Source organism: Blastomyces dermatitidis (assembly GCF_000003525.1).
Source record: "Blastomyces dermatitidis ER-3 genomic scaffold supercont1.11, whole genome shotgun sequence".
Taxonomy (NCBI): domain Eukaryota; kingdom Fungi; phylum Ascomycota; class Eurotiomycetes; order Onygenales; family Ajellomycetaceae; genus Blastomyces; species Blastomyces dermatitidis.
The window spans coordinates 768,291-795,937 of NW_025544784.1; the positions used below are offsets into that span (position 1 = coordinate 768,291).

General features: G+C 31.9%; 2 protein-coding genes across 2 annotated transcripts; one reads left to right on the forward strand and one right to left on the reverse strand.

Moving 5' to 3' along the window:
* Window positions 1–1,607: 1,607 nt before the first annotated feature.
* On the reverse strand, window positions 1,608–3,263 carry BDCG_17786 (uncharacterized protein; the record flags this gene model as incomplete). Its single annotated transcript, XM_045426850.1, has 4 exons — window positions 1,608–1,778; window positions 1,949–2,094; window positions 2,204–2,231; window positions 2,310–3,263. 4 exons carry the CDS (start codon window positions 3,261–3,263, stop codon window positions 1,644–1,646), a joined length of 1,263 nt encoding a protein of 420 aa, XP_045282540.1. The 3' UTR covers window positions 1,608–1,643.
* A 1,256-nt stretch (window positions 3,264–4,519) lies between these two features.
* BDCG_17787 (uncharacterized protein) lies at window positions 4,520–4,939 on the forward strand (the record flags this gene model as incomplete). Its single annotated transcript, XM_045426851.1, has 1 exon — window positions 4,520–4,939. The coding sequence occupies one exon, from the start codon at window positions 4,520–4,522 to the stop codon at window positions 4,937–4,939; it is 420 nt and encodes a 139-aa protein (XP_045282541.1).
* Window positions 4,940–27,647: the final 22,708 nt, after the last annotated feature.

The following is a 27,647-nucleotide window of genomic DNA, read 5'->3' on the forward strand; positions in this document are numbered from 1 at the left end:
AGGAATTGAAGTTTTTCTATTAGGTTTTGCAAGAATCACTCCAGTGGCTTCTCTCCAGCATTCAGGATGATATCCATTTTTCAAGAGATTGAAAAAGAGCTCAAAATATTCATTCTTTAAGTAGGAATATGTATTTTGAATAATCAAGTGATTAATTGAATCAGGACCTGCAGCAGTTTTAACAGAACTTGAGAAGATAGCTGACTCTAATTCATCTTGTGTAAGATCAGGCCATTCCCAGTCATTTTCATCAATGTAGTTGAGAAGTGATATATTCTCTTCCTCTGAATCTGAGTCTGAGTCTGATGAGTTCTGAAAGAGAATTCTCATGAAAGCTTGACATTTTTCCTCAAAAGAGTTTGCTGTATATGATTCATTCTGAAACTTATATTCTAAGGCTGGAAGTTTTGCTACACTTCTTGTTTTAGTATAGTTAAAAGCTTTAAAAATTTCCTTCCCTTGTGCTTCTTCAAGAAATTTATTCCAGCAGTCTGTTTTAGCTCTTTTGATATCTGAAAAATATTCATTTCTGACAGCTTTGAACTCTTCATCAGATATTACATCATTTTTCCAATCTCTTCTAGCAGTAGCTAATTCTTTCCTTTTAGATGAGATATTCTCATTCCACCAAGGTTTTGAATACTCAGAAGATTTTCTTTTTGGAATATTATCTCTAACACTTGTTAGAATAATAGATGTAATAAGCTTCACTCTATTCTCAAGCATTTCATTTGAGATATCTTGACCAGAATTCCAATATAGCTCATTCTGTCTTTCAGATTTTAGCAGTTTTATGCTTTCTTCAACTGCTTTCCAATCAGCTTTTTCAAAGTTATACTGATTAGAGAGAAGAGGATTTTCACTCATTTGTTTTTCACTCAGTTCAATATCAAATTGAATAATCTCATGACCTGATCCTGATGTCTCATTTGAATCAATAAACCAGTTTACAAGTCTTCTTTCCATTAGATTTTGTGACATGAAGGTTAGATCTATAATAGACTTCTGTTTCATGCCTTTTCTAAAGAATGTTTGTTGATCAGACTTATTAACCAAATCTATTGAATGCTCAAAGGTCCATTCAATCAGATTATCAGCTCTCACTGCTCTCTTGCATTCTGAATTCCACCAGGGATGATGTGCATTGAAATCTCCTGCAATTATAGAGTTTCTTGATGGAGTTATGTTCAGAAATCCTCTATCAATTGTCCAGATATTGTTATTTTCCTTCAATGACTTTTCATTATAGATATTTATGAGCTGTATAGTATCAAACTCATTTTCTTTATCTATAATATCACCCACCAGAATATCAGGGTCAGACATGATATCAAATCTTAGATTAAATTGATATCTTGATCTCTTTCTTCCATAGATCACTACTCTTGACTTTATCTCAGACTTTTGAGGTAAAAAGCAGTAGTAGCTTGAATGAGAAATAACATATTTTTGCTCAGCATCAAAATTCGGCTCCTGAAGCAGTATAAAATCAACTTTTTGTTCAAATGCAATTTGAAGACAAGAATAAATACAATTTGAGTTTCTATCCACATTATTTTGAATAAATGTGATTTTTGAAGAGTTTTTAAACTTTTTTTGTTGTTTTTGTTGTATATTCATACTAAAAGAGAGTAGAGTAGAATCTAATCACTATCATCAGATAGTAGATTATAACTGTTCTGAAAAGTAGGAATCTCAACTGCTTGCATTATATCTAGTTTATCACCAGAGTCATTTCTCAATTCTCTAATCTTAACAGGAGTTTGAGGATTCAAGTTCTGTTTACATTTAGCTGGAGAGTTGGAGTTTGAAGACTTAGATAGTTGAGAGTTTCTTCTTTTTGAGCTTGCAGTTGTGAGTTTACTGGCTTGACTCTTCTCTTCAGTTCTAGATTGACTTTGAGCTTCATCTTTTCTCCAGTTCTTTTGAGTTCTAGGAGCAAACATACATTCTTTTGAGCTAGATGCATGTTTTTCTTTGCAATTAGAGCACTTAAGCAGAGTGTGTTGACAAATTTCACCTCTTTTTGAGCATGTTTCACATTTATGCTCACTAGTTTTGTGATCTCTGGCACAGAATGCACATTTTGAGTCTCTAAAACATGAGATTGCAAAGTGTCCATATCTTTGACAGTTTGAACACTGTGTTTGAGCTTTGAGGTTCATCCTTGAGTCTTTGTATTCATGAACTCTCATTTTCAAACCTGCTACTCTTACTTCAGAGATCTTTGACTGTTCAAGTGTTTTTGTATATACTAGAACAGAGGCATTTCTCCTGCTTTGTCTGAACTCAATTGAATTTAGCCATACAGGCTCCTTTCTCAGTTGAATAGAGTTGTATTCTTCCAATTCATTTTTGAGAAGTAGCATTCCTTCTTCACAGTCAAAAATTTCAACTGAAATATCATGAAGAATGAATTTGCCCCACTTTTCATCTCTTTCAGATAGAATTGTTGTGTTTAACAAAGATTCTACTGCTGACTTCCAGAGATTCTCATTCTGAATAAGGAATTCAGCACTGAATTCAGGCATTGTAGTCAGAATGATGGAGTTTTCAAAGAATGATGATTCAATTGAAGCTATAACTGGTTTTTGAACTTCAATATCAGTCATTAACTGAGAAAAGAACTGCTGGTTAATTTCATTTCTGATTCTGAAAATGAGATTTGAGTTTAGCTTGTTTCTTTGCAGAATGTCCTGATTTGAGACTTTGAGAATAAGTCTTCTATTTCTGAAGATTTGGAAGTTTTTCTCTTTTTGCATTTTCTTTTCCACTTTTCTATGAATAGAGGCATGAGCAGTATTCTTCTCAGTTTTCTCAGAATTTTGAGCAGGTTTTGAGACAGTAGGTTTAGAGACAGCAGGTTTAGAGACAGCAGATTCAGCTGCTTGAGCATATGTTTTCTTCTGATTCAAAGAAGGAGAAGAAGAAGAAGTAGAAAAGAAAGAAGAGCAAACTGAAGAGTCAGTGATTGTATTAGAAATTTTCAAAGTTTTTTGAACTGTGTTTGAAATTCCAAGTTTGAACTTGATCACTTCCTGTAGTTGTCTAGCCTGAGCATGAAGAATTAACAGAACTTCTTCATTCATCTCACTCAGACACTGCTTTCCAAGAATTTTACTTGCTTTTTCAAGTTCCTGTATTTCAAGAACTTGTTGTTTCTCTATCTCTTCTTTCTTTCTTCTCTTCAGAATTTCAATCTCAGGAATAGCATTTGAGAAAGCATCTTTTTCCACATCAACTGAGTGTACTTTTGAACTCATTGTTCTTACTCAATGAAAAGTTGGTCAGACTAATTCAATTGAGATATTTATTAAACTCTTTTGAATTGAAAAGTTGGTCAGACTGTTTCAATTAAGAGGTTTCTAAGTCTGTTTTCAATTGAAAAGTTGGTCAGACTATTTCAAAAGAAGAATCGCAGACTTTTGTGTATAAAACACCTGATTTTTTTCACACTAGTTCAGTAACTAGGTTAGATTTTTGAAGAGAATCTAATAAACTAAAATTGATTTTTAAGATAAATCAATAAAATCTTTACAATCTCTTTCTTGGGATACAGTGAGGAAAAGTATGATATCAATTGATAGTAAATCAGATGATATGACAGTTTTTGAGAGAAAAACTGACAAAAAATAAATCAATTTTTTGAAGAGAAATTGATTAAAACTATTCAATTTTATTCTAAATTATCCAATTCTCCTCGCACAACAGGTGTGCAACTCAAATCAGTTAATAAAGAGTGTAAAAAAGAATTAAGTATTAATGAAAGCTCTTCAGCCACTGAAAAAGTAATTCTTACTTAAAAGAATATGAAATTATGACAGAAAACAACTCTGTTTTTAATTCTTTGTAAGAATATTGTGTAAAACCCAGAGAAAAACACCTTACTTTTTTAAGAGAAGTAAAAAACTATTTCTAAAATCTTTTTTTTGCATTAACTGCTGCAGAAGAATGAGATAGAAACTGCTAAGATATGCACTACTGTATACCCCCTATCAAGACTTTCCCTCTTCAGGGTCTTGATATTATAGAGAATATAAGTCTGTTTCTATATGATAATATAAATATTGCCAGCAGGATGTAGAGGAACTGGTTATTTATATCTCAAAATAGAAGACTTTGTCAATGATTATATCAATATAGAGTTAATTCTCAAATTCAATAGAAACCTAGTGTTGCTGTTCTCAATCCCTTGCAGAATCTATTGAATATTGAGGTATTAAAACTAGATTTAATATATCTCACTGTGCAGGGATCAAAGGCTCAGTCAGACCTTGGGGTATACTGATTTTATAGTTGTCGTGTCTGCCGATTATGTATTGAGTACAGTTGCTGAGGTATCTTTTTGTACTTTTCTGTCGGGGATGGGCCAGATTGAGAGGGGTGGTACGAGGGCGAGACTTGGCGTTGATGTTCAGATACACTGAAGACAGACCGCGGAGGTTGCACTTCAGAAGTGGCCGTTGGTTATGTGCTTGATATTATCGCCGAGGTATCTTTTTGTATTTTTCTGCCGGGGATGGGCCAGATTAGGAAGGGCGGTACAACGGTGGGACTTGGCGTTGGTGTTTTGGAACATCAAAGATGGACAGGGTTTTCGCGGAGGTCGCTCCTCAGATATCTCCACAACTACAGATCGGGGATCTTCCAAAATCGAGAAGATTGGTGCATATGGCTAGGTCTCTTCACCTTACAATTTGTATGGCACTTTGGCCCGGGGTTGTGGTGTGGTAGGGGAGAACGGGGGATACTCCCACACAGGAGTTTTGAACAACGTCCGGTTCACGTTTGGCTGGATAACTCCACCACCACACAGGGTATGCGGTCGGCGATGGGGTCAGAATGCTCGTATGATCGAGGGCTTTTCGATGGATCTATCGGCGGGTTCTTATTCGAAAAATCGAGCGAGTTCGTGGTGTCTGTAAGAAATTACTTATAAGAAGACTTATAGTAAAGAGAAGAACTGTGCTGCTTGAAGTCAGAGACTAGTCTGAAAGAGACATGAAGTGAGCTGCTGATCTGAAGATCAGATGCAGTGACAGAGCTGAGAGAAGTGAAGACATGATTATAAGCAGCAGCATCTCTACTTCATCAGCTGATAAAAAGCAATTAGAGAAGTTGTAAGAATGCTTATAAGAAGCTCAGTGACAGTCAGATATTGTTTATGAAGATATTGAAATTGAAAAATTTTTTATTCTTGAGAAGTTCTTGAATTAATATATAGATATTGTTAGAAACACTCTCTCTCTATCATCTGAATGAAAATACTTCACAGATGAATGAGAATACTCACAGTTTATAAGAATAAAAGCTGTTATAGAAAAAGAGAAAAGAAGATAAGATTCTGTAGACAGATCTGAGATATTTATACTACTTTAGAGAGATTTACTTACACTGTGAGTGATTCTGTGAAACAGTCAGATCACTCTAGTAAATAAGAGTGATTGTGAATCACAGATCTGAATCTTTCTATGTAACTATAAAGAGTGATTGCAGATTATAAATATCTTGATTGTACAATTCTATAGAGTTAATAAAAGAATGAAAAATTCCTCACAATTCTACAGTGTCAAAGAACAATGATTCATGAGAATGAGTAAAAGATTAACTTGTAAATACTTCTCTTTGATAAGAGTGATCTCACAGAGAGTGATTCATCTGTGAGATGAATCTATGTAATAATCATATAAGAATCTTATGAAAATAATTAAGAGTCAATCAGAACTCTTCTATATGAAAGATATAAGATGAATCTGTGTAATAGTCAGAGAAGAATCTGTAGATTATAAAGAATCTTACAGAATAAGAAACTGAGTGACAGACTCTTTTTTCTTTATGATAACAAGGAATTTTTTCTCACTGAGATTTTTATAGATATGAAGAGTTTTTAGTGAGTATCACTGCAGTGCTGAGCTGATTCTATGAAGTCACTCAGTGAAAGACTTCATGACCAAAGCCTTAGAGAGAGAGAGATATGTAAGAAATCTCACTTCTTGCAGATTCTTTATCTCTATTTCTATCTCTTATATAATCAATAGAGCTAGCAGCCCTTGACTACACATAACTATATAGACTGAAGTTCATGAATACTATTCATAACTTAGCTTGAATGCTATTATACATTTAATCTCTATATTTTATCTTTCTATCACAAATACTTCTAGTAGTTAACAGTACATATCACGCCAAGCTGTAAACACCCGAATAATCGCCTGCGAGCACTTATTCTTACATCTAGTATCTGTAAAATAACCTGCTAGAGAAGAGTTATAATATCTTTTAATAAGTTCTATATATAGAAACTTATTCACAGGTATATAAATTCAGCTCTCTCTTTGCAAGAGATTATTTAAGTCTCTTTAATTCTTTATTTCTGCAGAATTGATCCCTGCTATAAGCAGTTTTTAAATATACTGAGTATATTTATTCTTCAGTTACAGTTCAGATAATCTGAATAGAAGATCTTATAAAGACTTATACTCTGTTTTCTCTTACATCAGATCTTTCACAGCACTTCTCAAAACCTGCAAACTCTTCAGATTATAGATATTCTCTTCAAGAATTCTTACAGAGATTTTCAGAGTGTTGACTCTCAGTGTTATAGAGAGTAGTTATACAGGCTTCTTTTCTCTCTTTCTTCTCTTCTCTTATAGAGAATTAAGAGACTCTTCAGTCAATCTCTTTATAACACTCAGTTTAAGTATTCTGTGAAGCTTTTCTGTCTTCTCTAGTCTCTCTGTATCTGTTATTCTAATCTTCTTAATATAATCTGATCTGTGAGAGAATCTGTCTGCTGAGTTCTTAGTTCTCTTAATATGTTCTATCTTGAATCAGAACTCACTCAGTCTCTGAGCTCAGTAAATCTATCACTGCAAGAGTTTCTTAGTTGAAGTAAACTATTATAAGCTGTCATGATCAGTTCTAACAGTAATCACTGTCACAAGGCTCTTGAAGTAGTGATATCAGTGATAGAAGAATTTCACTATCATAAGAAGCTTCTGATTATAAATATCATAGTTAATCTCTGTGAATTATATCTTCTATGAGAAAAAGATCACTGAAACTCAGTTCTCATTTAACTGTAGTTATAAGATTATTTCTGAAATTATAAAGAAGAAGATATCTGTCTTCAATCTGATTAAGAGTAAGAGATTAAAGTGAAATAGCATTACTGTATCTATGAATATTTATTTTAATCTTATAAAGATTCTGTGAGTTTCTGAGATAAGAAAGTTCTTACAGTTCTCTCTTCTCAATAATCTTTTTATTCTTCATTCATAGAATGACTTCTTCTTATTTTCACTCTTCAGCATGTCTGTAAGAGTCAAGAAGATTCTTCTAAATATAAAGATAAACTATCTATAGAAATTCACAAAGCTCAGAAAGATCTGAATCTTATAAATACTAGTTAGCTTCAGTTATAATAGAATAGTCTTAACTTACAAAGATTTCATCTGAATATCATCTACAGTGATTATATATTCTAGGAAATTAATTTAATAAGCACTGAAGTTATACTTTATAAGCTTAATATACAGTTCTGTCTCATCTAAGATCTTTAATACACTTTATATATACTCAGTATGTTCTTTCTTCTTCACAGAGTACATCACCACATCATTCAGATATATTATTATAAAGATATTCAGATATACATAAAGTGTTTTATTAATAAAAGACTGAAATATCACAGAGGTATTAATCAGATCAAAAGACATCACTAAATATTTAAATAATCTCAGTACAGTTCTAAAGACAGTCTTTTATTCATTCTTAGATTATATTCACAGCTGTGTATATACATTGATTATATTCAGTTGTATGAATATAACAGCTCTCATAAGACAGTTGATCACATTCTTAATCAGAGATAGAGAATAGCAGCTCTTTATTATCTTAGAGTTCAGATTATAGTAGTTTATATACAATCTGAGATCTTCATTCTTTTTCTTTATAAATATCACAGAGACTTCTGTGAAGATCTGTAAAGATTAGATGAAGTCATTCTTCAGATTCTTCTTTATATAGATTTACAAGATCTCTGTCTTATAATAAAAGAGCTTATAGATTGATCTTCAGAAGAGTTTCTACTCTTCTATTAAATCTATTGTCAGATTCTTCTTATAATAAGAGAGAAGCTCAGCTGTCTTTACTGAGCTGAACATCTCTGTAAGATCTCAGTATTTCTCTGATATCTGAAGCTCAGTTTTTATAACTGTGAGATTCTCAGACACTTGTAAAGTCATTATATAGATGAGCTTGTCTTCTCTAATTAACTCTGCAGTATTAACTGATTCTATCTTTATAAGTGAGTCTGTCAACACTGATTGAAAGTATAAACTTAACTCACAGACAGCTATGTGTGAATTGTATCTTTAAAGTCATACAAGTTTCAAGTACATGTTATCTATAATATCTGTAATAATCACAGTTTCTGCAAATCTTCTTCAAATTTCAGAGAGATCTTGTAATTCAAAGATGACTCTTATAAGTCTCTCAGTTCTCAGATCTGAGTTCTCACACTCTGCTTATTATAAGAGTAGATTCTCAGTTTTCATCTTTCAGTCTATTTACTTCATAAGCTTTAAAGACATTACAGTGACCTGGAATTCTGAGTTTATCAATACTTTTCATACTTGCAGAGCAGCAGTACTGCAGTGCAGTCTCTTCTTATAAGTAAGTATTTTCATCAGAGAAGTAACAGATTCAGATATCAGTTTCAAGACTTTTAAGAAGGCTATTACTGACTCTGTCTGTAATTTCTCAAATTTCTATTTTAACTTGTTCAGACAGTTTACACAGAGATGTTCTGATTTAAAATAGATAAAGCAGAGTCTCTTTTTCTTGATCTCTCTGTTATACACTCTGTTTACAGAAGCTTGTGAAGCTCTTTCTCTCTACTTAGTAGTCAGATATAAATCTCTCTATATTTTATTATCTTTTTCTGATAAATCTGTTCTCTGTTATTCTGATTCTTATAGAGCTGATCAGTGATTCACTCTCTATAAGTCTGTGACTCTCACAGTGATCTGTAAGTAATGAATAAGAGTCATCAGTTTCTTCAGAGTCAAGAGCTTAGAGTCTTACTTAATAAGCTTGTTCTATATATCTTTATTCAGTCTCTTTATAAATATCATCATTCAGGTCTTGTTTCAGAGTCCTGTTTTCATAGATCTTAATTCATATCACAATTCTATGAAGTGCTGTGAGTAGTTTTCATCAGATTTCTTACCTCTTTTTCTAATATTAATAATCACAGCTCAGGTGTTCTCTGTTCAGCTCACAGAGTCTCTCAACTTATTCTCTAGATAAATCTTAAGAACAGATCAGCAGAATCTCTTATAATCATTCTTTAAATAATTCAGTTAATTTTTAACTTTGATATAATAGAGATCTGTTATTACATAGATAACAGCTTCTTCATCTTTTATATCACATAGCTGAGCTTGTAAGTCAATTTTAAATACAAACTTGTAAAAGCTTTTATAGATTGTGATTTAATAAGTAATCTTAAGTGATTGTAACTTAAGAAAGTTTCTTTTCAGTTTATAAGTGTCTCTGAAGATCATGTTTAGAGACTCAGTTTGAGAGTGTTTACAGACAGTAAGCATTTCTTATAGAAAAATAGCTTGATCTTGTAAGAGATGCTTAAGAATGTTCTTCACTGAGATTGATTTATTTATAAGTTCAGAGAATTCCTCTGTTGCAGATGTAGAGAATGATGTTTCATAAGTAATTAATAAGTTCTCTGAGACTTCTTTTATGAAGATTATTCATAATTTGAATGACTGCTTCTAAGTATCTGCAGTAGAGTTTGCAGAGATTGAAGTATGTAAGTTTCTAGTTCTTTCAGTTATAATAGATAGTTGCTGACTAACTGAGCTTGAAATGTAAGAATAAGTGCTCATAGATGATTATTCAGATGTTTACAGCTTGATATGATATATACTGTTAACTACTAGAAGTATTCACAATAGAAAGATAAAATGTAGAGGTTAAATGTATAATAGTATTCAAGTTAAGTTATGAATAGTATTCATGAACTTCAGTCTATATAGTTGTGTAAGAATAAGTGCTTACAGGCGATTATTCGGGTGTTTGCAGCTTGGCGTGATATGTACTGTTAATTACTAGAAGTATTCATGATAGAAAGATAAAATGTAGAGGTCAAATGTATAATAGCATTCAAGCTGAGTTATAAATAGTATTCATGAACTTCAGTCTATATAGTTGTGTGTAGTCAAGAGCTGCTAGCTCTATTAATTATATAAGAGATAGAAATAGAGATAAAGAATCTGTAAGAAGTGAGATTTCTTACATATTTCTTCCTCTCTAAGACTTTGTCTGTGAAGTCTTTCACTGAGTGACTTCATAGAATTAGCTCAGCACTGCAGTGATACTCACTAAAAACTCTTTATATTTATAAAAATCTCAGTGAGAAAAAATTCCTTGTTACTGCAAAGAGAAAAGAGTCTGTCACTTAGTTTCTTATTTTATAAGATTCTTTATAATCTACAGATTCTTCTCTGACTATTATGCAGATTCATCTCACATCTTTCATATAGAAGAGTTTCAGTTAACTCGCAATCATTTTCATGAGATTCTTGTGTGATTATCACACAGATTCATCTCACAGATGAATCACTCTCTATAAGATTATTCTCATCAAAGAGAAGTATTTGTAAGTTAATCTTTCACTCATTCTTACAAATCATTGTTCTTTATTATTATTATTATTATTATTATTCTTCAATTATAGATGTATGCAGTCAGAGACTATGACATCTACCTGAGAACTTTTAGTTCTCAGGGTTTTTTCTATATCTGTAAAGTTAACTATTATACATTCATCAATTTCAGATATGCAAAATCAGAAAATTTCAGCTCAGAATACAAAAACTGTTTATAAATTGCAGTGTTTTAACATCTTCTGATACTTTGAAACCATTTGACAATATCATGACAAAGGAAAAGAGAACACAGTCTTAAAGATAGACATATTAAATAGATAGACAGAAAGAAATTGAAAGGAAAAGATAAAGTAAAGAAAGACTGTAACAAAACAAATTATTAAAAGAAAGTATATAGCTGTTTTAACAGACTATATCTGATTGATTTCCTCCTCTTCATATTCAGATAATTCTGAATTTAGCCATTTTCTTGTAGCTGCTTGAGTTTCTGATAGAAAGTCTATTAAATATTTAATTCCTGTCTCAGTTGAGAATAAGAATCTCATATTTAATTGATTTAGATCATACTTCTCTTTCAATCTGACTCTGAGACTATTGTATAACGCACAGTGCATTACAATATACTCAGAATTCTCATTTGCATTGCAGAATGAGCATTCTATTGAGTCAAATCTATCATTAAATCTTTGTATATAAGATTTGAAATAGTCATGTCCTAGTTTCAGCTGTATTATAGATGAGAATATTTTCTTTTTACATTTAATTGAACAAGATTTCCACTTGGGTTTTGTTTCAAATTTTGAATAATGTATACTCTTCTTTTGTTTCTGCCAGCTTTCATTTCACTTGTCTAAACAAGGTTCTTTTATTTTTCTCTTTATAAAAGACCAGAACATAACTTTTTGAATAGATCTGCTTAATTCTGCACCCTTTTCTTACAGCTGAATCAGCCAATTCATTACCATGAATATTCATATGAGCAGGAACTCAGTGTAAATGAATTATCAGCTTTGATGTTCTTCTCTTTTGAATTTTCAAAACAGAGTTTAAGATCAGTTCAAGATTCATTTGATCATTATGAATCTGACTATTTCTAAGTCTTTTTAAAGCAGCTTGACTATCAGAGAATATTCATACCTCTTTCAAACTATTTCCTCTTTTATGAGATTTTATTTCTATGAGTTTGAAAGCTTTCACTATTGCAAATTGTTCAGCATCAAAGACTTCAGATTCACAGCCTAGATTTCAGAAATCTGAGATAAAATTGATATTATCTTCAGTATAAGCAATGTCTGCATCTAATCTATTCAGATTCTCATTCTTTGAGTCATCTGAATAAATCAGAATAGAGTCTTTTATATTGATTGTAGAAATTCTCTTCAAATGCTGTTCATATTCTTTCTCTTTTAATAGTTCACTTATTTGTAAGTCTATAAGAGATTCAAGCTTTTCTCTTCAGGGAGATAACTTCTCATGATTCACTTTTTCAATATTTAAAGAAGAAAATTGATTTTTAATCAGAGAGCATAGTCTGTAAAGTTGAGAAGGCATTTTCTTTAAAGAATTATTTTCATTCCAATCAAGAAATCTATTCCAATCCAGTTCATTTCCAGAGTTAATTGATGGAAATGAAGATGAGACTCTTTCTCTGATTATATGATTTGAGCTCATCTTTATAACTCTCAGAGCATAGTTCATACAGGCCTTTTCAAATCTAATAGTAGGAGGAGGAATTGAAGCTTTAATTTTCATTGCTTTAATAGGAGATGATTTGAATACTCTCAGAATTCTTCTCAAGGCTCTGTTTTGCAGACTTTGAAAGAGTTCAGTGAAATTCCCTTGATTATTTCATCAAACTTGAACTCCATAATCAGCTACTGATGTAATACAGGCTATATATAACTGTCTCATAGCCTGGAAGGATAGACCTCTCTTTGTATTTGATAGTCTGATTATGTTGTTCAATAGCCTTTCTGCCTTGACAGTTCTTTGTTGAATGTGATATTTAAAGTTCAACTTAGAGTTTAACCATACTTCTAATCATTTGATATTTACACTGGGTTTAATCTCTCTATTTAAAAGAGATAGAGACAGTTCTTTCTCATTGAATCTAGAAAAGAAATGAATTAACTCAGTTTTATTCATATTAAATTGAATTTGATTGATATCTGCTCTAACAAAGATTTTCTTTGCAGCTTCTTCAATCACTTTCAAATTCTCTTTGATAGTTTTTGAGCTGTAGACTAGACCAATATCATTCACATAACTCAGAGATCTCACTATTCTCATATTTCTATTCTTGAATAGATATGCAGTGTATATTGCAAATAAAATGAGTGAGATTGAAGATTCTTGTGATACTTCTATTTTTATCTCAGTCTTATCTTGTTTCATTTCATCAAAGAAAAGTTGTATAATTCTTTTAAACATAAAACAGTTAACTTATTTTATTAGAGAAAGTGACAGTTTTAACATCTTCAATGTCTGAATTAGCTTTAACTTTGAAACATGATCAAATGCTTCTTTTATATCAATAAAAACTGCAGTTGAGACCAGATCTTCATGCTTTGCTATTTAAATATCATGAACAACTGAGAGAACAGTGTCAATTGCAGAACACTGTTTTCTATCTCTCATTTGTTCACTGAATAAAAGAGAATTACTGACAGAGCTTATAAAAGATAGTCAAGTAGCTATTATCTTTTCTAAAACCTTTTCTAGACAGTTCAATAGAGATATTACTCTATATAACTTAGAAATTGAAGTTTTTCTATTAGGCTTTGTAAGAATCACTTCAGTGGCTTCTCTCCAGCATTCAGAATGATATTCATTTTTCAAGAGATTGAAAAAGAGCTCAAAATATTCATTCTTTAAGTAGAAGTATGTATTTTGAATAATCAAGTAATTAATTGAATCAGGTCCTGCAGCAGTCTTAACTGAACTTGAGAAAATAGCTGACTCTAATTCATCTTGAGTAAGATCAGGCCATTCTCAGTCATTTTCATCAATATAGTTAAGAAGTGATATATTCTCTTCCTCTGAATCTGAATCTGATGAGTATTGAAAGAGAGTTCTCATAAAAGCTTGACATTTTTCCTCAAAAGAGTTTGCTGTATATGATTCATTCTGAAACTCATATTTTAAGATTGGAAGTTTTGCTACACTTCTTGTTTTAGTATAGTTAAAAGCTTTAAAAACTTTCTTCTCTTGTGCTTCTTCAAGAAATTTATTCCAGCAGTCTGTTTTAGCTTTTTTAATATCTGAAAAATATTCATTTCTGACAGCTTTGAACTCTTCATCAGATATTACATCATTCTTTCAATCTCTTCTAGCAGTAGTTAATTCTTTTCTTTTAGATGAGATATTCTCATTTCATCAAGGTTTTGAATACTCAGAAGATTTTCTCTTTGAAATATTATCTCTAACACTTGTTAGAATAATAGATGTAATAAGCTTCACTCTATTCTCAAGCATTTCATTTGAGATATCTTGACCAGAATTCCAATATAGCTCATTCTGTCCTTCAGATTTTAACAGTTTTATGCTTTCTTCAACTGCTTTTCAATCAGCTTTTTCAAAGTTAAACTGATTAGAGAGAAGAGGATTTTCACTTATTTATTTTTCACTCAGTTCAATCTCAAATTGAATAATCTCATGACCTGATTCTGATGTCTCATTTGAATTAATAAATCAGTTTACAAGTCTTCTTTTCATTAGATTTTGTGACATGAAGATTAGATCTATAATAGATTTCTGTTTCATGCCTTTTCTAAAGAATGTTTGTTGATCAGACTTATTAATCAAATCTATTAAATGCTCAAAGATTCATTCAACTAGATTATCAGCTCTCACTGCTCTCTTGCATTCTGAATTCCATCAGGAATGATGTGCATTGAAATCCCCTGCAATTATAGAGTTTCTTGATAGAGTTATGTTTCAAAATCCTCTATCAATTGTTCAGATATTGTTATTTTCCTTCAATAACTTTTCATTATAGATATTTATGAGCTGTATAGTATCAAACTCATTTTCTTTATCTATAATATCACTCACCAGAATATCAGGGTCAGACATGATATCAAATCTTAGATTAAATTAATATCTTGATCTCTTTCTTTCATAGATCACTACTCTTGACTTTATCTCAGACTTTTGAGATAAAAAGCAGTAGTAGCTTGAATGAGAAATGACATATTTTTGCTCAGCATCAAAACTCGGCTTCTGAAGCAGTATAAAATCAACTTTTTATTCAAATACAATTTGAAGACAAGAATAAATGCAATTTGAGTTTCTATTCACATTATTTTGAATAAATGTGATTTTTGAAGAGTTTTTACACTTTTTTTGTTGTTTTTGTTGTATATTCATACTAAAAGAGAGAAGAGTAGAATCTAATCACTATCATCAGATAGTAGATTATAACTATTCTTAAAAGTAGGAATCTCAACTGCTTGTATTATATCTAGTTTATCATCAGAGTCATTTCTCAATTCTCTAATCTTAACAGAAGTTTGAGGATTCAAATTCTGTTTACATTTAGCTGAAGAATTAGAGTTTGAAGATTTAGATAGTTGAGAGTTTCTTCTTTTTGAGCTTACAGTTGTAAGTCTACTGACTTGACTCTTCTCTTCAGTTCTAGATTGACTTTGAGCTTCATCTTTTCTCCAGTTCTTTTGAGTTCTAGAAGCAAATATACATTCTTTTGAGCTAGATGCATGTTTTTCTTTGCAATTAGAGCACTTAAGCAGAGTATGTTGACAAATTTCACCTCTTTTTGAGCATGTTTCATATTTATGCTCACTAGTTTTATGATCTCTGGCACAGAATGCACATTTTGAGTCTCTAAAATATGAGATTGCAAAGTGTTCATATCTTTGACAGTTTGAACACTGTGTTTGAGCTTTGAGATTCATTCTTGAGTCTTTGTATTCATGAACTCTCATTTTCAAACCTGCTACTCTTACTTCAGAGATCTTTGACTGTTCAAGTGTTTTTATATATACTAGAACAGAGGCATTTCTCCTGCTTTGTCTGAACTCAATTGAATTTAATCATACAGGCTCCTTTCTTAGTTGAATAGAGTTGTATTCTTTCAATTCATTTTTGAGAAGTAGCATTCCTTCTTCACAGTCAAAAATTTCAACTGAAATATTATAAAGAATGAATTTATCTCACTTTTCATCTCTTTCAGATAGAATTGTTATGTTTAACAAAGATTCTACTGCTGACTTTCAGAGATTCTCATTCTAAATAAGGAATTCAGCACTGAATTCAGGCATTGTAGTCAGAATGATGAAGTTTTCAAAGAATGATGACTCAATTGAAGCTATAACTGATTTTTGAACTTCAATATCAGTCATCAACTGAGAAAAGAACTGCTGATTAATTTTATTTCTGATTCTGAAAATGAGATTTGAGTTTAGCTTGTTTCTTTGCAGAATGTCCTGGTTTGAGACTTTGAGAATAAGTCTTCTATTTCTGAAGATTTGAAAGTTTTTCTCTTTTTGCATTTTCTTTTTCACTTTTCTATGAATAGAGGCATGAGCAGTATTCTTCTCAGTTTTCTCAGGATTTTGAGCAGGTTTTGAGACAGCAGGTTTAGAGACAGCAGATTCAGCTGCTTGAGCATATATTTTCTTCTGATTCAAAGAAGAAGAAGAAGTAGGAAAAAAGAATAAAGAAGAGCAAGATGAAGAGTCAGTGATTATACTAGAAATTTTCAATGTTTTTTGAACTGTGTTTGAGATTTCAAGTTTGAACTTGATCATCTTCTGTAGTTGTCTAGCCTGAGCATGAAGAATTAACAGAACTTCTTCATTCATCTCACTCAGACACTGCTTTTCAAGAATCTTGCTTGCTTTTTCAAGTTCCTGTATTTCAAGAACTTGTTGTTTCTCTATTTCTTCTTTCTTTCTTCTCTTCAGAATTTCAATCTCAGGAATCACATTTGAGAAAGCATCTTTTTCCACATCAACTGAGTGTATTTTTGAACTCATTGTTTTCACTCAATGAAAAGTTGGTCAGACTGTTTCAATTGAGATATTTCTAAGTCTGTTTTCAATTGAAAAGTTGGTCAGACTGTTTCAAAAGAAGAATAAAAGACTTTTATGTATAAAACACCTGATTTTTTTCACACTAGTTCAGTAACTAGGTTAGATTTTTGAAGAGAATCTAATAAACTAAAATTGATTTTTGAGATAAATCAATAAAATCTTTACAATCTCTTTCTTGGGATACAGTGAGAAAAAGTATGATATCAATTGATAATAAATCAGATGATATGACAGTTTTTGAGAGAAAAACTGATAAAAAATAAATCAATTTTTTGCAGAGAAATTGATTAAAACTATTCAATTTTATTCTAAATTATTCAATTCTTCTCACACAACAAGTGTGCAACTCAAATCAGTTAATAAAGAGTGTAAAAAAGAATTAAGTATTAATGAAAGCTCTTCAGTCACTGAAAAAGTAATTCTTACTTAAAAGAATATGAAATTATGACAGAAAACAGCTCTGTTTTTAATTCTTTGTAAAAATATTATGTAAAACCTAGAGAAAAACACCTTACTTTTTCAAGAGAAGTAAAAAACTATTTCTAAGATCTTTTTTTTTATGCATTGACTGCTGCAGAAGAATGAGATAGAAACTGCTAAGATATGCACTACTACATACTCTCTATCAAGACTTACTCTCTTCAGAGTCTTGATATTATAGAGAATATAAGTCTGTTTCTATATGATAATATAAATATTGTCAGCAGGATGTAGAGGAACTGGTTATTTATATCTCAAAATAGAAGACTTTGTCAATGATTATATCAATATAGAGTTAATTCTCAAATTCAATAGAAACCTAGTATTGCTGTTCTCAATCCCTTGCAGAATCTATTGAATATTGAGATATTAAAACTAGATTTAATATATCTCACTGTGCAGGGATCAAAGGCTCAGTCAGACCTTGAGGTATACTGATTTTATAGTTGTTGATGTGCTGTTGACTCATTATCCGTTGATTATGTGCTTGATATTATCACCGAGGTATCGTTTTGTATTTTTCTGCCGGGGATGGGCCAGATTGAGAAGGGCGGTACGAGGGTGGGACTTGGCGTTGGTGTTTTGAAACATCAAGTGCAGTTTCTCTCTTTACTGTAAGTCTTCTTATAAGTAATTTCTTACAGATTCTAGCTAGTTCTTGTAAAGCTCACAGTGTTGCTAGTGTCTTCTGTGACTCTGTGAGTTTATAATCATCTCTTCTCTGCTCACACAATCTCTGATCAGATATATGCAAATATGCCTAGATTCTCTATTAATGATTCTTGCATCACAGCGCATTTCTGCAATCTCATTGTCAATGAGAGATGAGTTTTCAGATCCTCACAAAATCCAGATAATCAAGACAATGCAAATATTATGAATTTGTGATAGAAGTTAATCTGAACAGATGAGCTCTCTCTTCATGTCTCAATTATTTTCAGACTGAATACTTCAGTATAACTGAGAGAGTAGATACAGCTTTGTGAGAGATATCTAATCACATACACAGACAGTCAGTTCTCAAGACTCTGTCATAACTATATATACTCTGATATTCAGCTTCTCTGAAGTCTGTGTATTTCTGATAGTCTTCACATCAAATGTAATAATTATCTGTATCACAGATATAATACTCTCTGCTTCTTTGAAGAAGAAAATTGATAGTTGTGAGAGAATTGAGTGTTATAAGTATTAAGAGTATGAGTATGAATTTTCTTTATTTTTTCTTTATTAATCTCTAAATTGTATTCACAGCTCTGTTTATTTTCTGTTTTTTAGCTTTAATAAGAATATGATTTCTTCTTCTCTTGTATATATCACAGACTGTTCATCTCAGTAGAAATTCATCATCTTATAGACTAGAATTCATAAATAACAGTGTTAATATCTTTGTCATAATCAGATTCTTAATAAAGACTGTATTATTCTGACTTATCAGAATTTACAGTATAAAAGTCATGTCTCAGCTTCTGCAGATATCTTATCTACTCAAATAGTTTCTAAGTGAACTTATTCATCTTATCAGAATATTCTTATCACTGAACCTTGAATCAGAGCTTATAATCTCACTTCTCTGAGTTAATAATCTTTTTAATCTGATATTCTCTTTCACTCTCTAGTACTTTATAAATAGAGTGATGAGTCACAGAGTTCTCTTCTGAGAATTTCTTATATTTACAGAGTAAAGAGATATAAAAAACATTGTATATCTATAACTCAGATAACAGTTTCAATCTGTAGAACTGTGAGTTAATTTTCTTTATAATCTTATAAGACTCTATCTGCAAGAGATTCAGCTTCTTACTAGATCTCTATATAATAATATTTTCTAGACTCAGTCAGACTCTATCATCTTTCTTGAAACTCTTTATAATATACTTGAAGTCATAGTATCTCTTCTGATACTCTTAGATCTTTCTCAAGATTTTATAAGCTTTCTCTCAGATCTTCTGAATTCTCTCAGCCTGTTCACAGATATTATCACACTCTATAGTATACTCTTATAGATCTATTAAGATCATCTGTAAATGAGTCTTAGTGAGTATCTCAAAGAGAGTTTTATCTGTGCTGATATACTTTGAGTTGTTATATATGAACTTCATAAGTGATAATCAATGCACTCAGTCATTCTGATTGTAATTAACAAAGCATCACAGATACTGTTTTAATATACTTATCAGATATTCTATCTGATCATCTGTCTGTTGATGAAAAGCTGTGCTTAGATCTCATAAGATCTTTAGTATAGTTATCAGATCAGATCAGAACTCTTCTGTGAAGATTAATTCTCTATTTGAGATAATGTTCACAGATAATTTATGTAACTGAATCACATCATAGACAAAGATATGAGTTAAATTCTTTGACTTTAAGTTCTTGCAGGTGAATATAAAGTGTGTAATCTTGATAAAGCAATTTACTATCATCAGCACACTGTCAAAGCTGGCATTATATATGTTCTTACTTTCAGAGAGACTCATAAGAGTATTCATTTCTAGCTGTTCTCAAGATTTCTGTGAGATAAGTAGAGAAGTAAGTTCTTTATATAATTTGAACTGCACTATCTGTGAATTCTGATAAATAGTATAAGAATTCACTATCTTCTTTATAAGTTCTTGTATCTTCAGTCAGAAGTATTTTCTTATGAGTAACTTATAAGTTCTAGTATCTGTAAAATAACCTGCTAGAGAAGAGTCATGATATCTTTTAATAAGTTCTATATATAGAAACTTATTTACAGATATATAAATTCAGCTCTCTCTTTATAAGAGATTATTTAAGTCTCTTCAATTCTTTATTTCTGCAGAGTTGATCTCTGCTGTGAGCAGTTTTTAAATATACTAAGTATATTTATTCTTCAGTTGCAGTTCAGACAATCTGAATAGAAGATCTTATAAAGACTTGTACTCTGTTTTTCCTTATATCAGATCTTCTATAGTACTTCTCAAAGTCTGCAAACTCTTCAGATTATAGATACTCTCTTCAAGAATTCTTGTAGAGATTCTCAGAGTGTTAACTCTCAGTGTTATAGAGAGTAGTTATACAGACTTCTTTTCTCTCTCTTCTCTCTTCTCTTACAGAGAATTAAGAGACTCTTCAGTCAATCTCTTTATAATACTCAGTCTGAGCATTCTGTGAAGCTTTTCTATCTTCTCTAGTTTCTCTATGTCTGTCATTCTGATCTTCTTAACATAGTCTGATCTGTGAGAGAGTCTGTTCACTGAGTTCTTAGTTTTCTTAATATATTCTATCTTGAATCAGAACTCACTCAGTCTCTGAGCTCAGTGAACCTGCTGCTGTGAGAGTTTCTTGATTAAAGTAAACTGTTATAAGCTATTATAATCAGTTCTAATAGTAATCACTGTTATAAGACTCTTAAAGTAGTGATGTTAGTAACAGAAGAATTTCACTATTATAAGAAGCTTCTAATCATAAATATTATAGTTAATCTCTATGAGTTACATCTTTCATAAGAAAAAGATCACTGAAACCCAGTTCTCATTTAACTGTAGTTATGAGACTATTTCTGAAATTGCAAAGAAGAAGATATCTATCTTTAATCTGATTAAGAGTAAGAGATTAAAGTGAAACAGTATCACTGTATTTATAAATATCTGTTTCTTATTATTATTATTATTATTATTCTTCAATTATAGATATATGCAGTCAGAGACTATGACATCTACCTGAGAATCTTTAGTTCTCAGAGTTTTTCCTATATCTATAGAGTCAACTATTATACATTTATCAATTTCAAATATGCAAAATCAGAAAATTCCAGCTCAGAATATAAAAACTGTTTACAAATTGCAGTATTTCAACACCTTCTGATAGTTTGAAATCATTTGAAAATATTATGACAAAAGAAAAGAGAACATAGTCTTAAAGATAGACACATTAAATAGATAGAGAAAAGAACAGAAGGAAACAAGTACAGTAAAGAGAGACTATAATAAAACAAAATTATTAAAAGATGATGTATAGCTGTTTTAACAGACTATATCTAGTCAATTTCCATCTCTTCATATTCAGATACTTCTGAATTCAGTCATTTTCTTATAGCTGCTCTAGTTTCTGATAGAAAGTCTATTAAGTATTTAGTTCCTGTCTCAGTTGAGAATAAGAATCTTATATTTAATTGATTTAAATCATACTTCTTCTTTAATCTGACTCTGAGACTATTGTATAATACACAATGCATTATAATATACTCAGGATTTTCATTCACATTGCAGAATGAGTACTCTGTTGAATCAAATCTATCATCAAATCTTTGTATATAAGATTTGAAATAATCATGTCCTAGTTTCAGCTGAATTATAGATGAGAATATTTTCTTTTTACATTTAATTAAACAAGATTTTCACTTTGATTTTATCTTAAATCTTGAATAATGTATACTCTTCTTTTGTTTCTATCAGCTTTCATTTCACTTTGTGGCGGGCTGCGCCCGATCAATCATATAGACTATTCCGTTACACTCCACAGATTCCACGTACGCTCCGATCCTCGGCCGCCACCCCGATCAATTATATAGACTATTCCATTACACTCCACAGATTCCACGTACACTTCAATCCTCGGCCATTCTCAATTGCCAACCCTCGGCCATTCTCGATCACCGATCCTCGGCCGCCACCCCAATCAATCATATAGACTATTCCATTACACTTCACAGATTCCATGTATGCTCCAATCCTCGGCCATTCTCAATCATCACTCTGAACCTCAGGCATTCTCAATTGCCAATCCTCAGCCATTCTCAATCACCAATCCTCAGCTGCTACAAACATGCATATATTCTTCCACCCCGAAGCTCCACCGCGTACACCACCACATACACATATAAATATCCACCTCAATCACTGATTCTTACACTTTCTCTTTCTTTTCTTCTCTAGCATTTTTATCTTTGTTATATAAGACCTATCAATATTATATCAATCTATTCAGTGTAGGCTTCTTACACTATAAAAATGTTCATTGTCTTCTTATTAGGAAACAATTATTCACACATCATCTTCTCATCAGGAATGATTATTCATTGAGAGATATTTGAATGCATAACAACATGTAAGAAACAGTCACACAGTTAAGCAGACACTGAGTTCTCAGATAGAAGCTTGCTCACCAGTCACTCTGGCCCTGCAACAAGATCTTACAAAGAGAATAAGATCTTACAAGAGAATATCAGCAAAAGACCTGAGAGTTCTGACACCTAGACATATAAGAGTATGATTACACTTCTTCAGATTTCACAGATATTATACATTCAACAATCAATATAATCATGTCTAATAATAATATGAAACTCTCAAACATGAGCATAGACACAGTGTCACAGTGACTTTAAGCAATGTTGAAACTACAACAATAATAAATAGCTGATATGCATGCAACTTAATAACATCAATATGAAGAGATTCAATGATTATCACAACAAGAAACTCATGCAATTTCAGTATTTACAGAATTGAATATAAAAGCACTGAAAGAACACTTAGATGCTCTTACATATTTTAATACTTCTGATCTCACTCTCTACTCATCATAGAGAATGGAAATGCTTATAAAACTGAGTGTAGATGAAGATTTCATCAGTTCATTAATTAATCAAGATTGATATATCAATGAATGATTGAAGAATTGTGTGAAACAGAAGTTTCATTCATGAATGAAAGCATGTGAACCAGCATTGTGAATATCTGATAATATTATGAAATATCTTGATGTTCTGTTCTGAGATACTGCTATGCAACAGAAAGTATTAGATTGATTATAGAGTATCTAACAGAGAAACACTTCTCTTATAACATTCATCTCTGACTTCAACATCAAGATTCTAGAAGCAGGTGATCAGTCTTGAAAGAATTAAATGAAGATTAGCATGCTCAAGAAGACATTGACTTTTGAACTCTTACAGGCCCTTATAAGTGCAGATAAAGACTCAACTTATGAAGGCTTCTGCACACAGCTTCAGATAATGAATGATCATCTTATCAAGCTCAAGAATATACAGAACAGTAGCAGAAGATATTACATCTCAGTGACTTATACACCTGCACTGACAAATAATCCAGTCACTTATACACCTGCACTGACAGATAATTCAGTCACTCATACACTCACACTGAAGAACAATCATGATGCAGATGCCATGAACTGGATAGATTCAAATGCCTATACACAAGCAAGAGTTTCTGCCATTCAAACAGGCTTCTGAGTCCCTGAGATCACTCCTGAAGAAGTCGCTGATTGATGTCAATGTGAAGTATGCATCAATTGTAATCAATTGGGACACATTGCTTCCAACTGCCGATCAACCTATGTGCCTCCATACTTGAGAGAAAGATCAGCATCTCCTCATTTGAAGGATGGATCAGCGCCTGTCCGCGCCAGCCACATTACATTAGAGGAAGATTCAGAAGATAACTATGAGAATGCCCCAATGAAACAGGGAAAAGATTAGCTCCTGTTCAAATTCACAAACAGGAGCTTGAAGAGGTTGAACGACAATGATTTGAAGAGAAGCCACTATGCAATCTCCAGTTGTAAGACATCATAACCTCCAGCGTATCCCCTTATCAAAAAAAAACTTCACACCGAACCGCCGCGCTGCCACCGATCCGATCCCTTCTCAACCGACCAGACTCCGAGTTCCGCGTTATCCGAAACAGCGGCCCTTTACCGATGGGAACTGCTTCTGGAAAGGGGGGGCTAATGTGGCGGGCTGCGCCCGATCAATCATATAGACTATTCCGTTACACTCCACAGATTTCACGTACGCTCCGATCCTCGGCCGCCACCCCGATCAATCATATAGACTATTCCGTTACACTCCACAGATTCCACGTACGCTCCGATCCTCGGCCATTCTCGATTGCCGACCCTCAGCCATTCTCGATCACCGATCCTCGGCCGCCACCCCAATCAATCATATAGACTATTCTGTTACACTCCACAGATTCCATGTACACTCCGATCCTCGGCCATTCTCAATCACCACTCCGAACCTCGGGCATTCTTGATTGCCGACCCTTGGCCATTCTCAATCACTGATCCTCAGCTGCTATGAACGCGCATATATTCTTCCGCCCTGAAGCTCCACCGCGTACGCCACCACATATACATATAAATATCCACCTCAATCACTGATTCTTACACTTTCTCTTTCTTTTCTTCTCTAGCGTTTTTATCTTTGTTATATAAGACCTATCAATATTATACTGATCTATTCGGCGTAGGCCTCTTACACACTTGTTTAAACAAGATTCTTTTATCTTTCTCTTTATGAAAGATCAGAACACTGTTTTTTGAATAGATCTGTTTAATTCTGAACTCTTTTTTGCAGCTGAATCAGTCAATTCATTGTCATAAATATTCATATAAGCAGGAACTCAATGCAGATAAATTATCAGTTTTGATATTCTTCTCTTTTGAATTTTCAAAACAGAGTTTAAAATCAGTTTAAGATTCATTTGATCATTATGAATCTGACTATTTCTAAGTCTTTTTAAAGCAGCTTGACTATCAGAGAATATTCATGCCTCTTTCAAATCATTTTCTCTTTTATGACTACGGGCGCTAGCCACCTGCAGGATGCATCTTAAGCTAATTACATTTAACCTTCTATAATTAACTGATCACCGTGTCTGTCCTCTCAGACCAGCCACTAATTTCCAGAGGCGTTAGTTAGTGGCTGCTATCATTATTATTATTATTATTATTATTATTATTCTTCAATTATAGATGTATGCAGTCAGAGACTATGACATCTACCTGAGAACTTTAGTTCTCAGGGTTTTTTCTATGTCTGTAAAGTTAACTATTATACATTCATCAATTTCAGATATGCAAAATCAGAAAATTCCAGCCTAGAATACAAAAACTGTTTACAAATTGCAGTGTTTTAACATCTTTTAATACTTTGAAATCATTTGACAATATCATGACAAAAGAAAAGAGAAAAAAGAACACAGTCTCAAAGATAGACACATTAAATAAATAGATAGAAAGAAATTGAAAGAAAAAGATAAAGAAAAAGATAAAGTAAAGAGAGACTATAATAAAACAAATTATTAAAAGAGAGTGTATAGCTGTTTTAACAGACTATATCTGATTAATTTCCTTCTCTTCATACTCAGATAATTCTGAATTTAGCCATTTTCTTGTAGCTGCTTGAGTTTCTGATAGAAAGTCTATTAAGTATTTAATTCCTGTCTCAGTTAAGAATAAGAATCTCATATTTAATTGATTTAGATCATACTTCTCTTTCAATCTGGCTCTGAGACTATTGTATAATGCACAGTGCATTACAATATACTCAGAATTCTCATTTGTATTGCAGAATGAGCATTCTATTGAGTCAAATCTATCATCAAATCTTTGTATATAAGATTTGAAATAGCCATATCCTAGTTTCAGCTGTATTATAGATGAGAATATTTTCTTTTTACATTTAATTGAACAAGATTTTCACTTGGGTTTTATTTCAAATCTTGAATAATGTATACTCTTCTTTTATTTCTGCCAGCTTTCATTTCACTTATCTAAACAAGATTCTTTTATTTTTCTCTTTATAAAAGACCAGAATACAATTTTTTGAATAGATCTGCTTAATTCTGCACCCTTTTTTGCAGCTGAATCAGCCAATTCATTATCATGAATATTCATGTGAGCAGGAACTCAGTGTAGATGAATTATCAGCTTTGATATTCTTCTCTTTTGAATTTTCAAAACAGAGTTTAAGATCAGTTCAAGATTCATTTGATCATTATGAATCTGACTATTTCTAAGTCTTTTTAAAGCAGCTTGACTATCAGAGAATATTCATGCCTCTTTCAAACAATTTTCTCTTTTATGAGATTTTATTTCAATAAGTTTGAAAGCTTTCACTATTGCAAATAGTTCAGCATCAAAGACTTCACATTCAGAGCCTAGATTCCAGAAATCTGAGATAAAATTAATATTATCTTCAGTATAAGCAATGCCTGCGCCTAATCTATTCAAGTTCTCATTTTTTGAGTCATCTGAATAAACCAGAATAGAGTCTTTTATATTGATTGTAGAAATTGTCTTCAAATGCTATTCATATTCTTTCTCTTTTGATAGTTCACTTATTTGTAAGTCTATAAGAGATTCAAGCTTTTCTCTCTAGAGAGATAACTTCTCATGATCAACTTTTTCAACATTTAAAGAAGAAAATTGATTTTTAATCAGAGAGCATAGTCTGTACAGTTGAGAAGGCATTTTCTTTGAAGAATTATTTTCATTTCAATCAAGAAATCTATTCCAATCCAGTTCATTTCCAGAGTTAATTGATAGAAATGAAGAAGAGACTCTTTCTCTGATTATATGATTTGAGCTCATCTTTACAACTCTCAGAGCATAGTTCATACAGGCCTTTTCAAATCTAATAGCAGGAGAAGGAATTGAAGCTTCAATTTCCATTGCTTTAATAGAAGATGATTTGAATGCTTTCAGAATTCTTCTCAAGGCTCTGTTTTGCAGACTTTGAAAGAGTTCAGTGAAATTCCCTTGATTATTCCACCAAACTTGAACTTCATAATCAGCTACTGATGTAATACAGGCTATATATAACTGTCTCATAGCCTGGAAGAATAGACCTCTCTCTGTATTTAATAGTCTGATTATGTTGTTCAATAGTCTTTCTGCCTTGACAGTTCTTTGTTGAATGTGATATTTAAAATTCAACTTGGAGTTTAACCATACTTCTAATCATTTGACATTTACACTGGGTTTAATCTCTCTATTTAAAAGAGTTAGAGATAGTTCTTTCTCATTAAGTCTAGAAAAGAAATGAATTAACTCAGTTTTATTCATATCAAATTGAATTTGATTGATATCTGCTCTAACAAAGATTTCCTTTACAGCTTCTTCAATTACTTTCAAATTCTCTTTGATAGTTTTTGAGCTGTAGACTAGACCAATATCATTCATATAACTCAGAGATCACACTATTCTCATATTTCTATTTTTGAATAGATATGCAGTGTATATTGCAAATAAGATGAGTGAGATTGAAGATCTCTGTGATACTTCTATTTTTATCTCAGTCTTGTCTTGTTTCATTCCATCAAAGAAGAGTTGTATAATTCTTTTAGACATAAAACAGTTAACTCATTTTATTAGAGAAAGTGGCAGTTTTAATATCTTCAATGTCTGAATTAACTTTGACTTTGAAACATGATCAAATGCTCTCTTTATATCAATAAAAACTGCAGTTGAGACCAGACCCTCATGCTTTGCTATTTGAATATCATGAACAACTGAGAGAACAGTGTCAATTGCAGAACACTGTTTTCTACCTCTCATTTGTTCACTGAATAAAAGAGAATCATCTATAGAGCTTATAAAAGATAGTTGAGTAGCTATTATCTTTTCTAAAACCTTTTCTAAACAG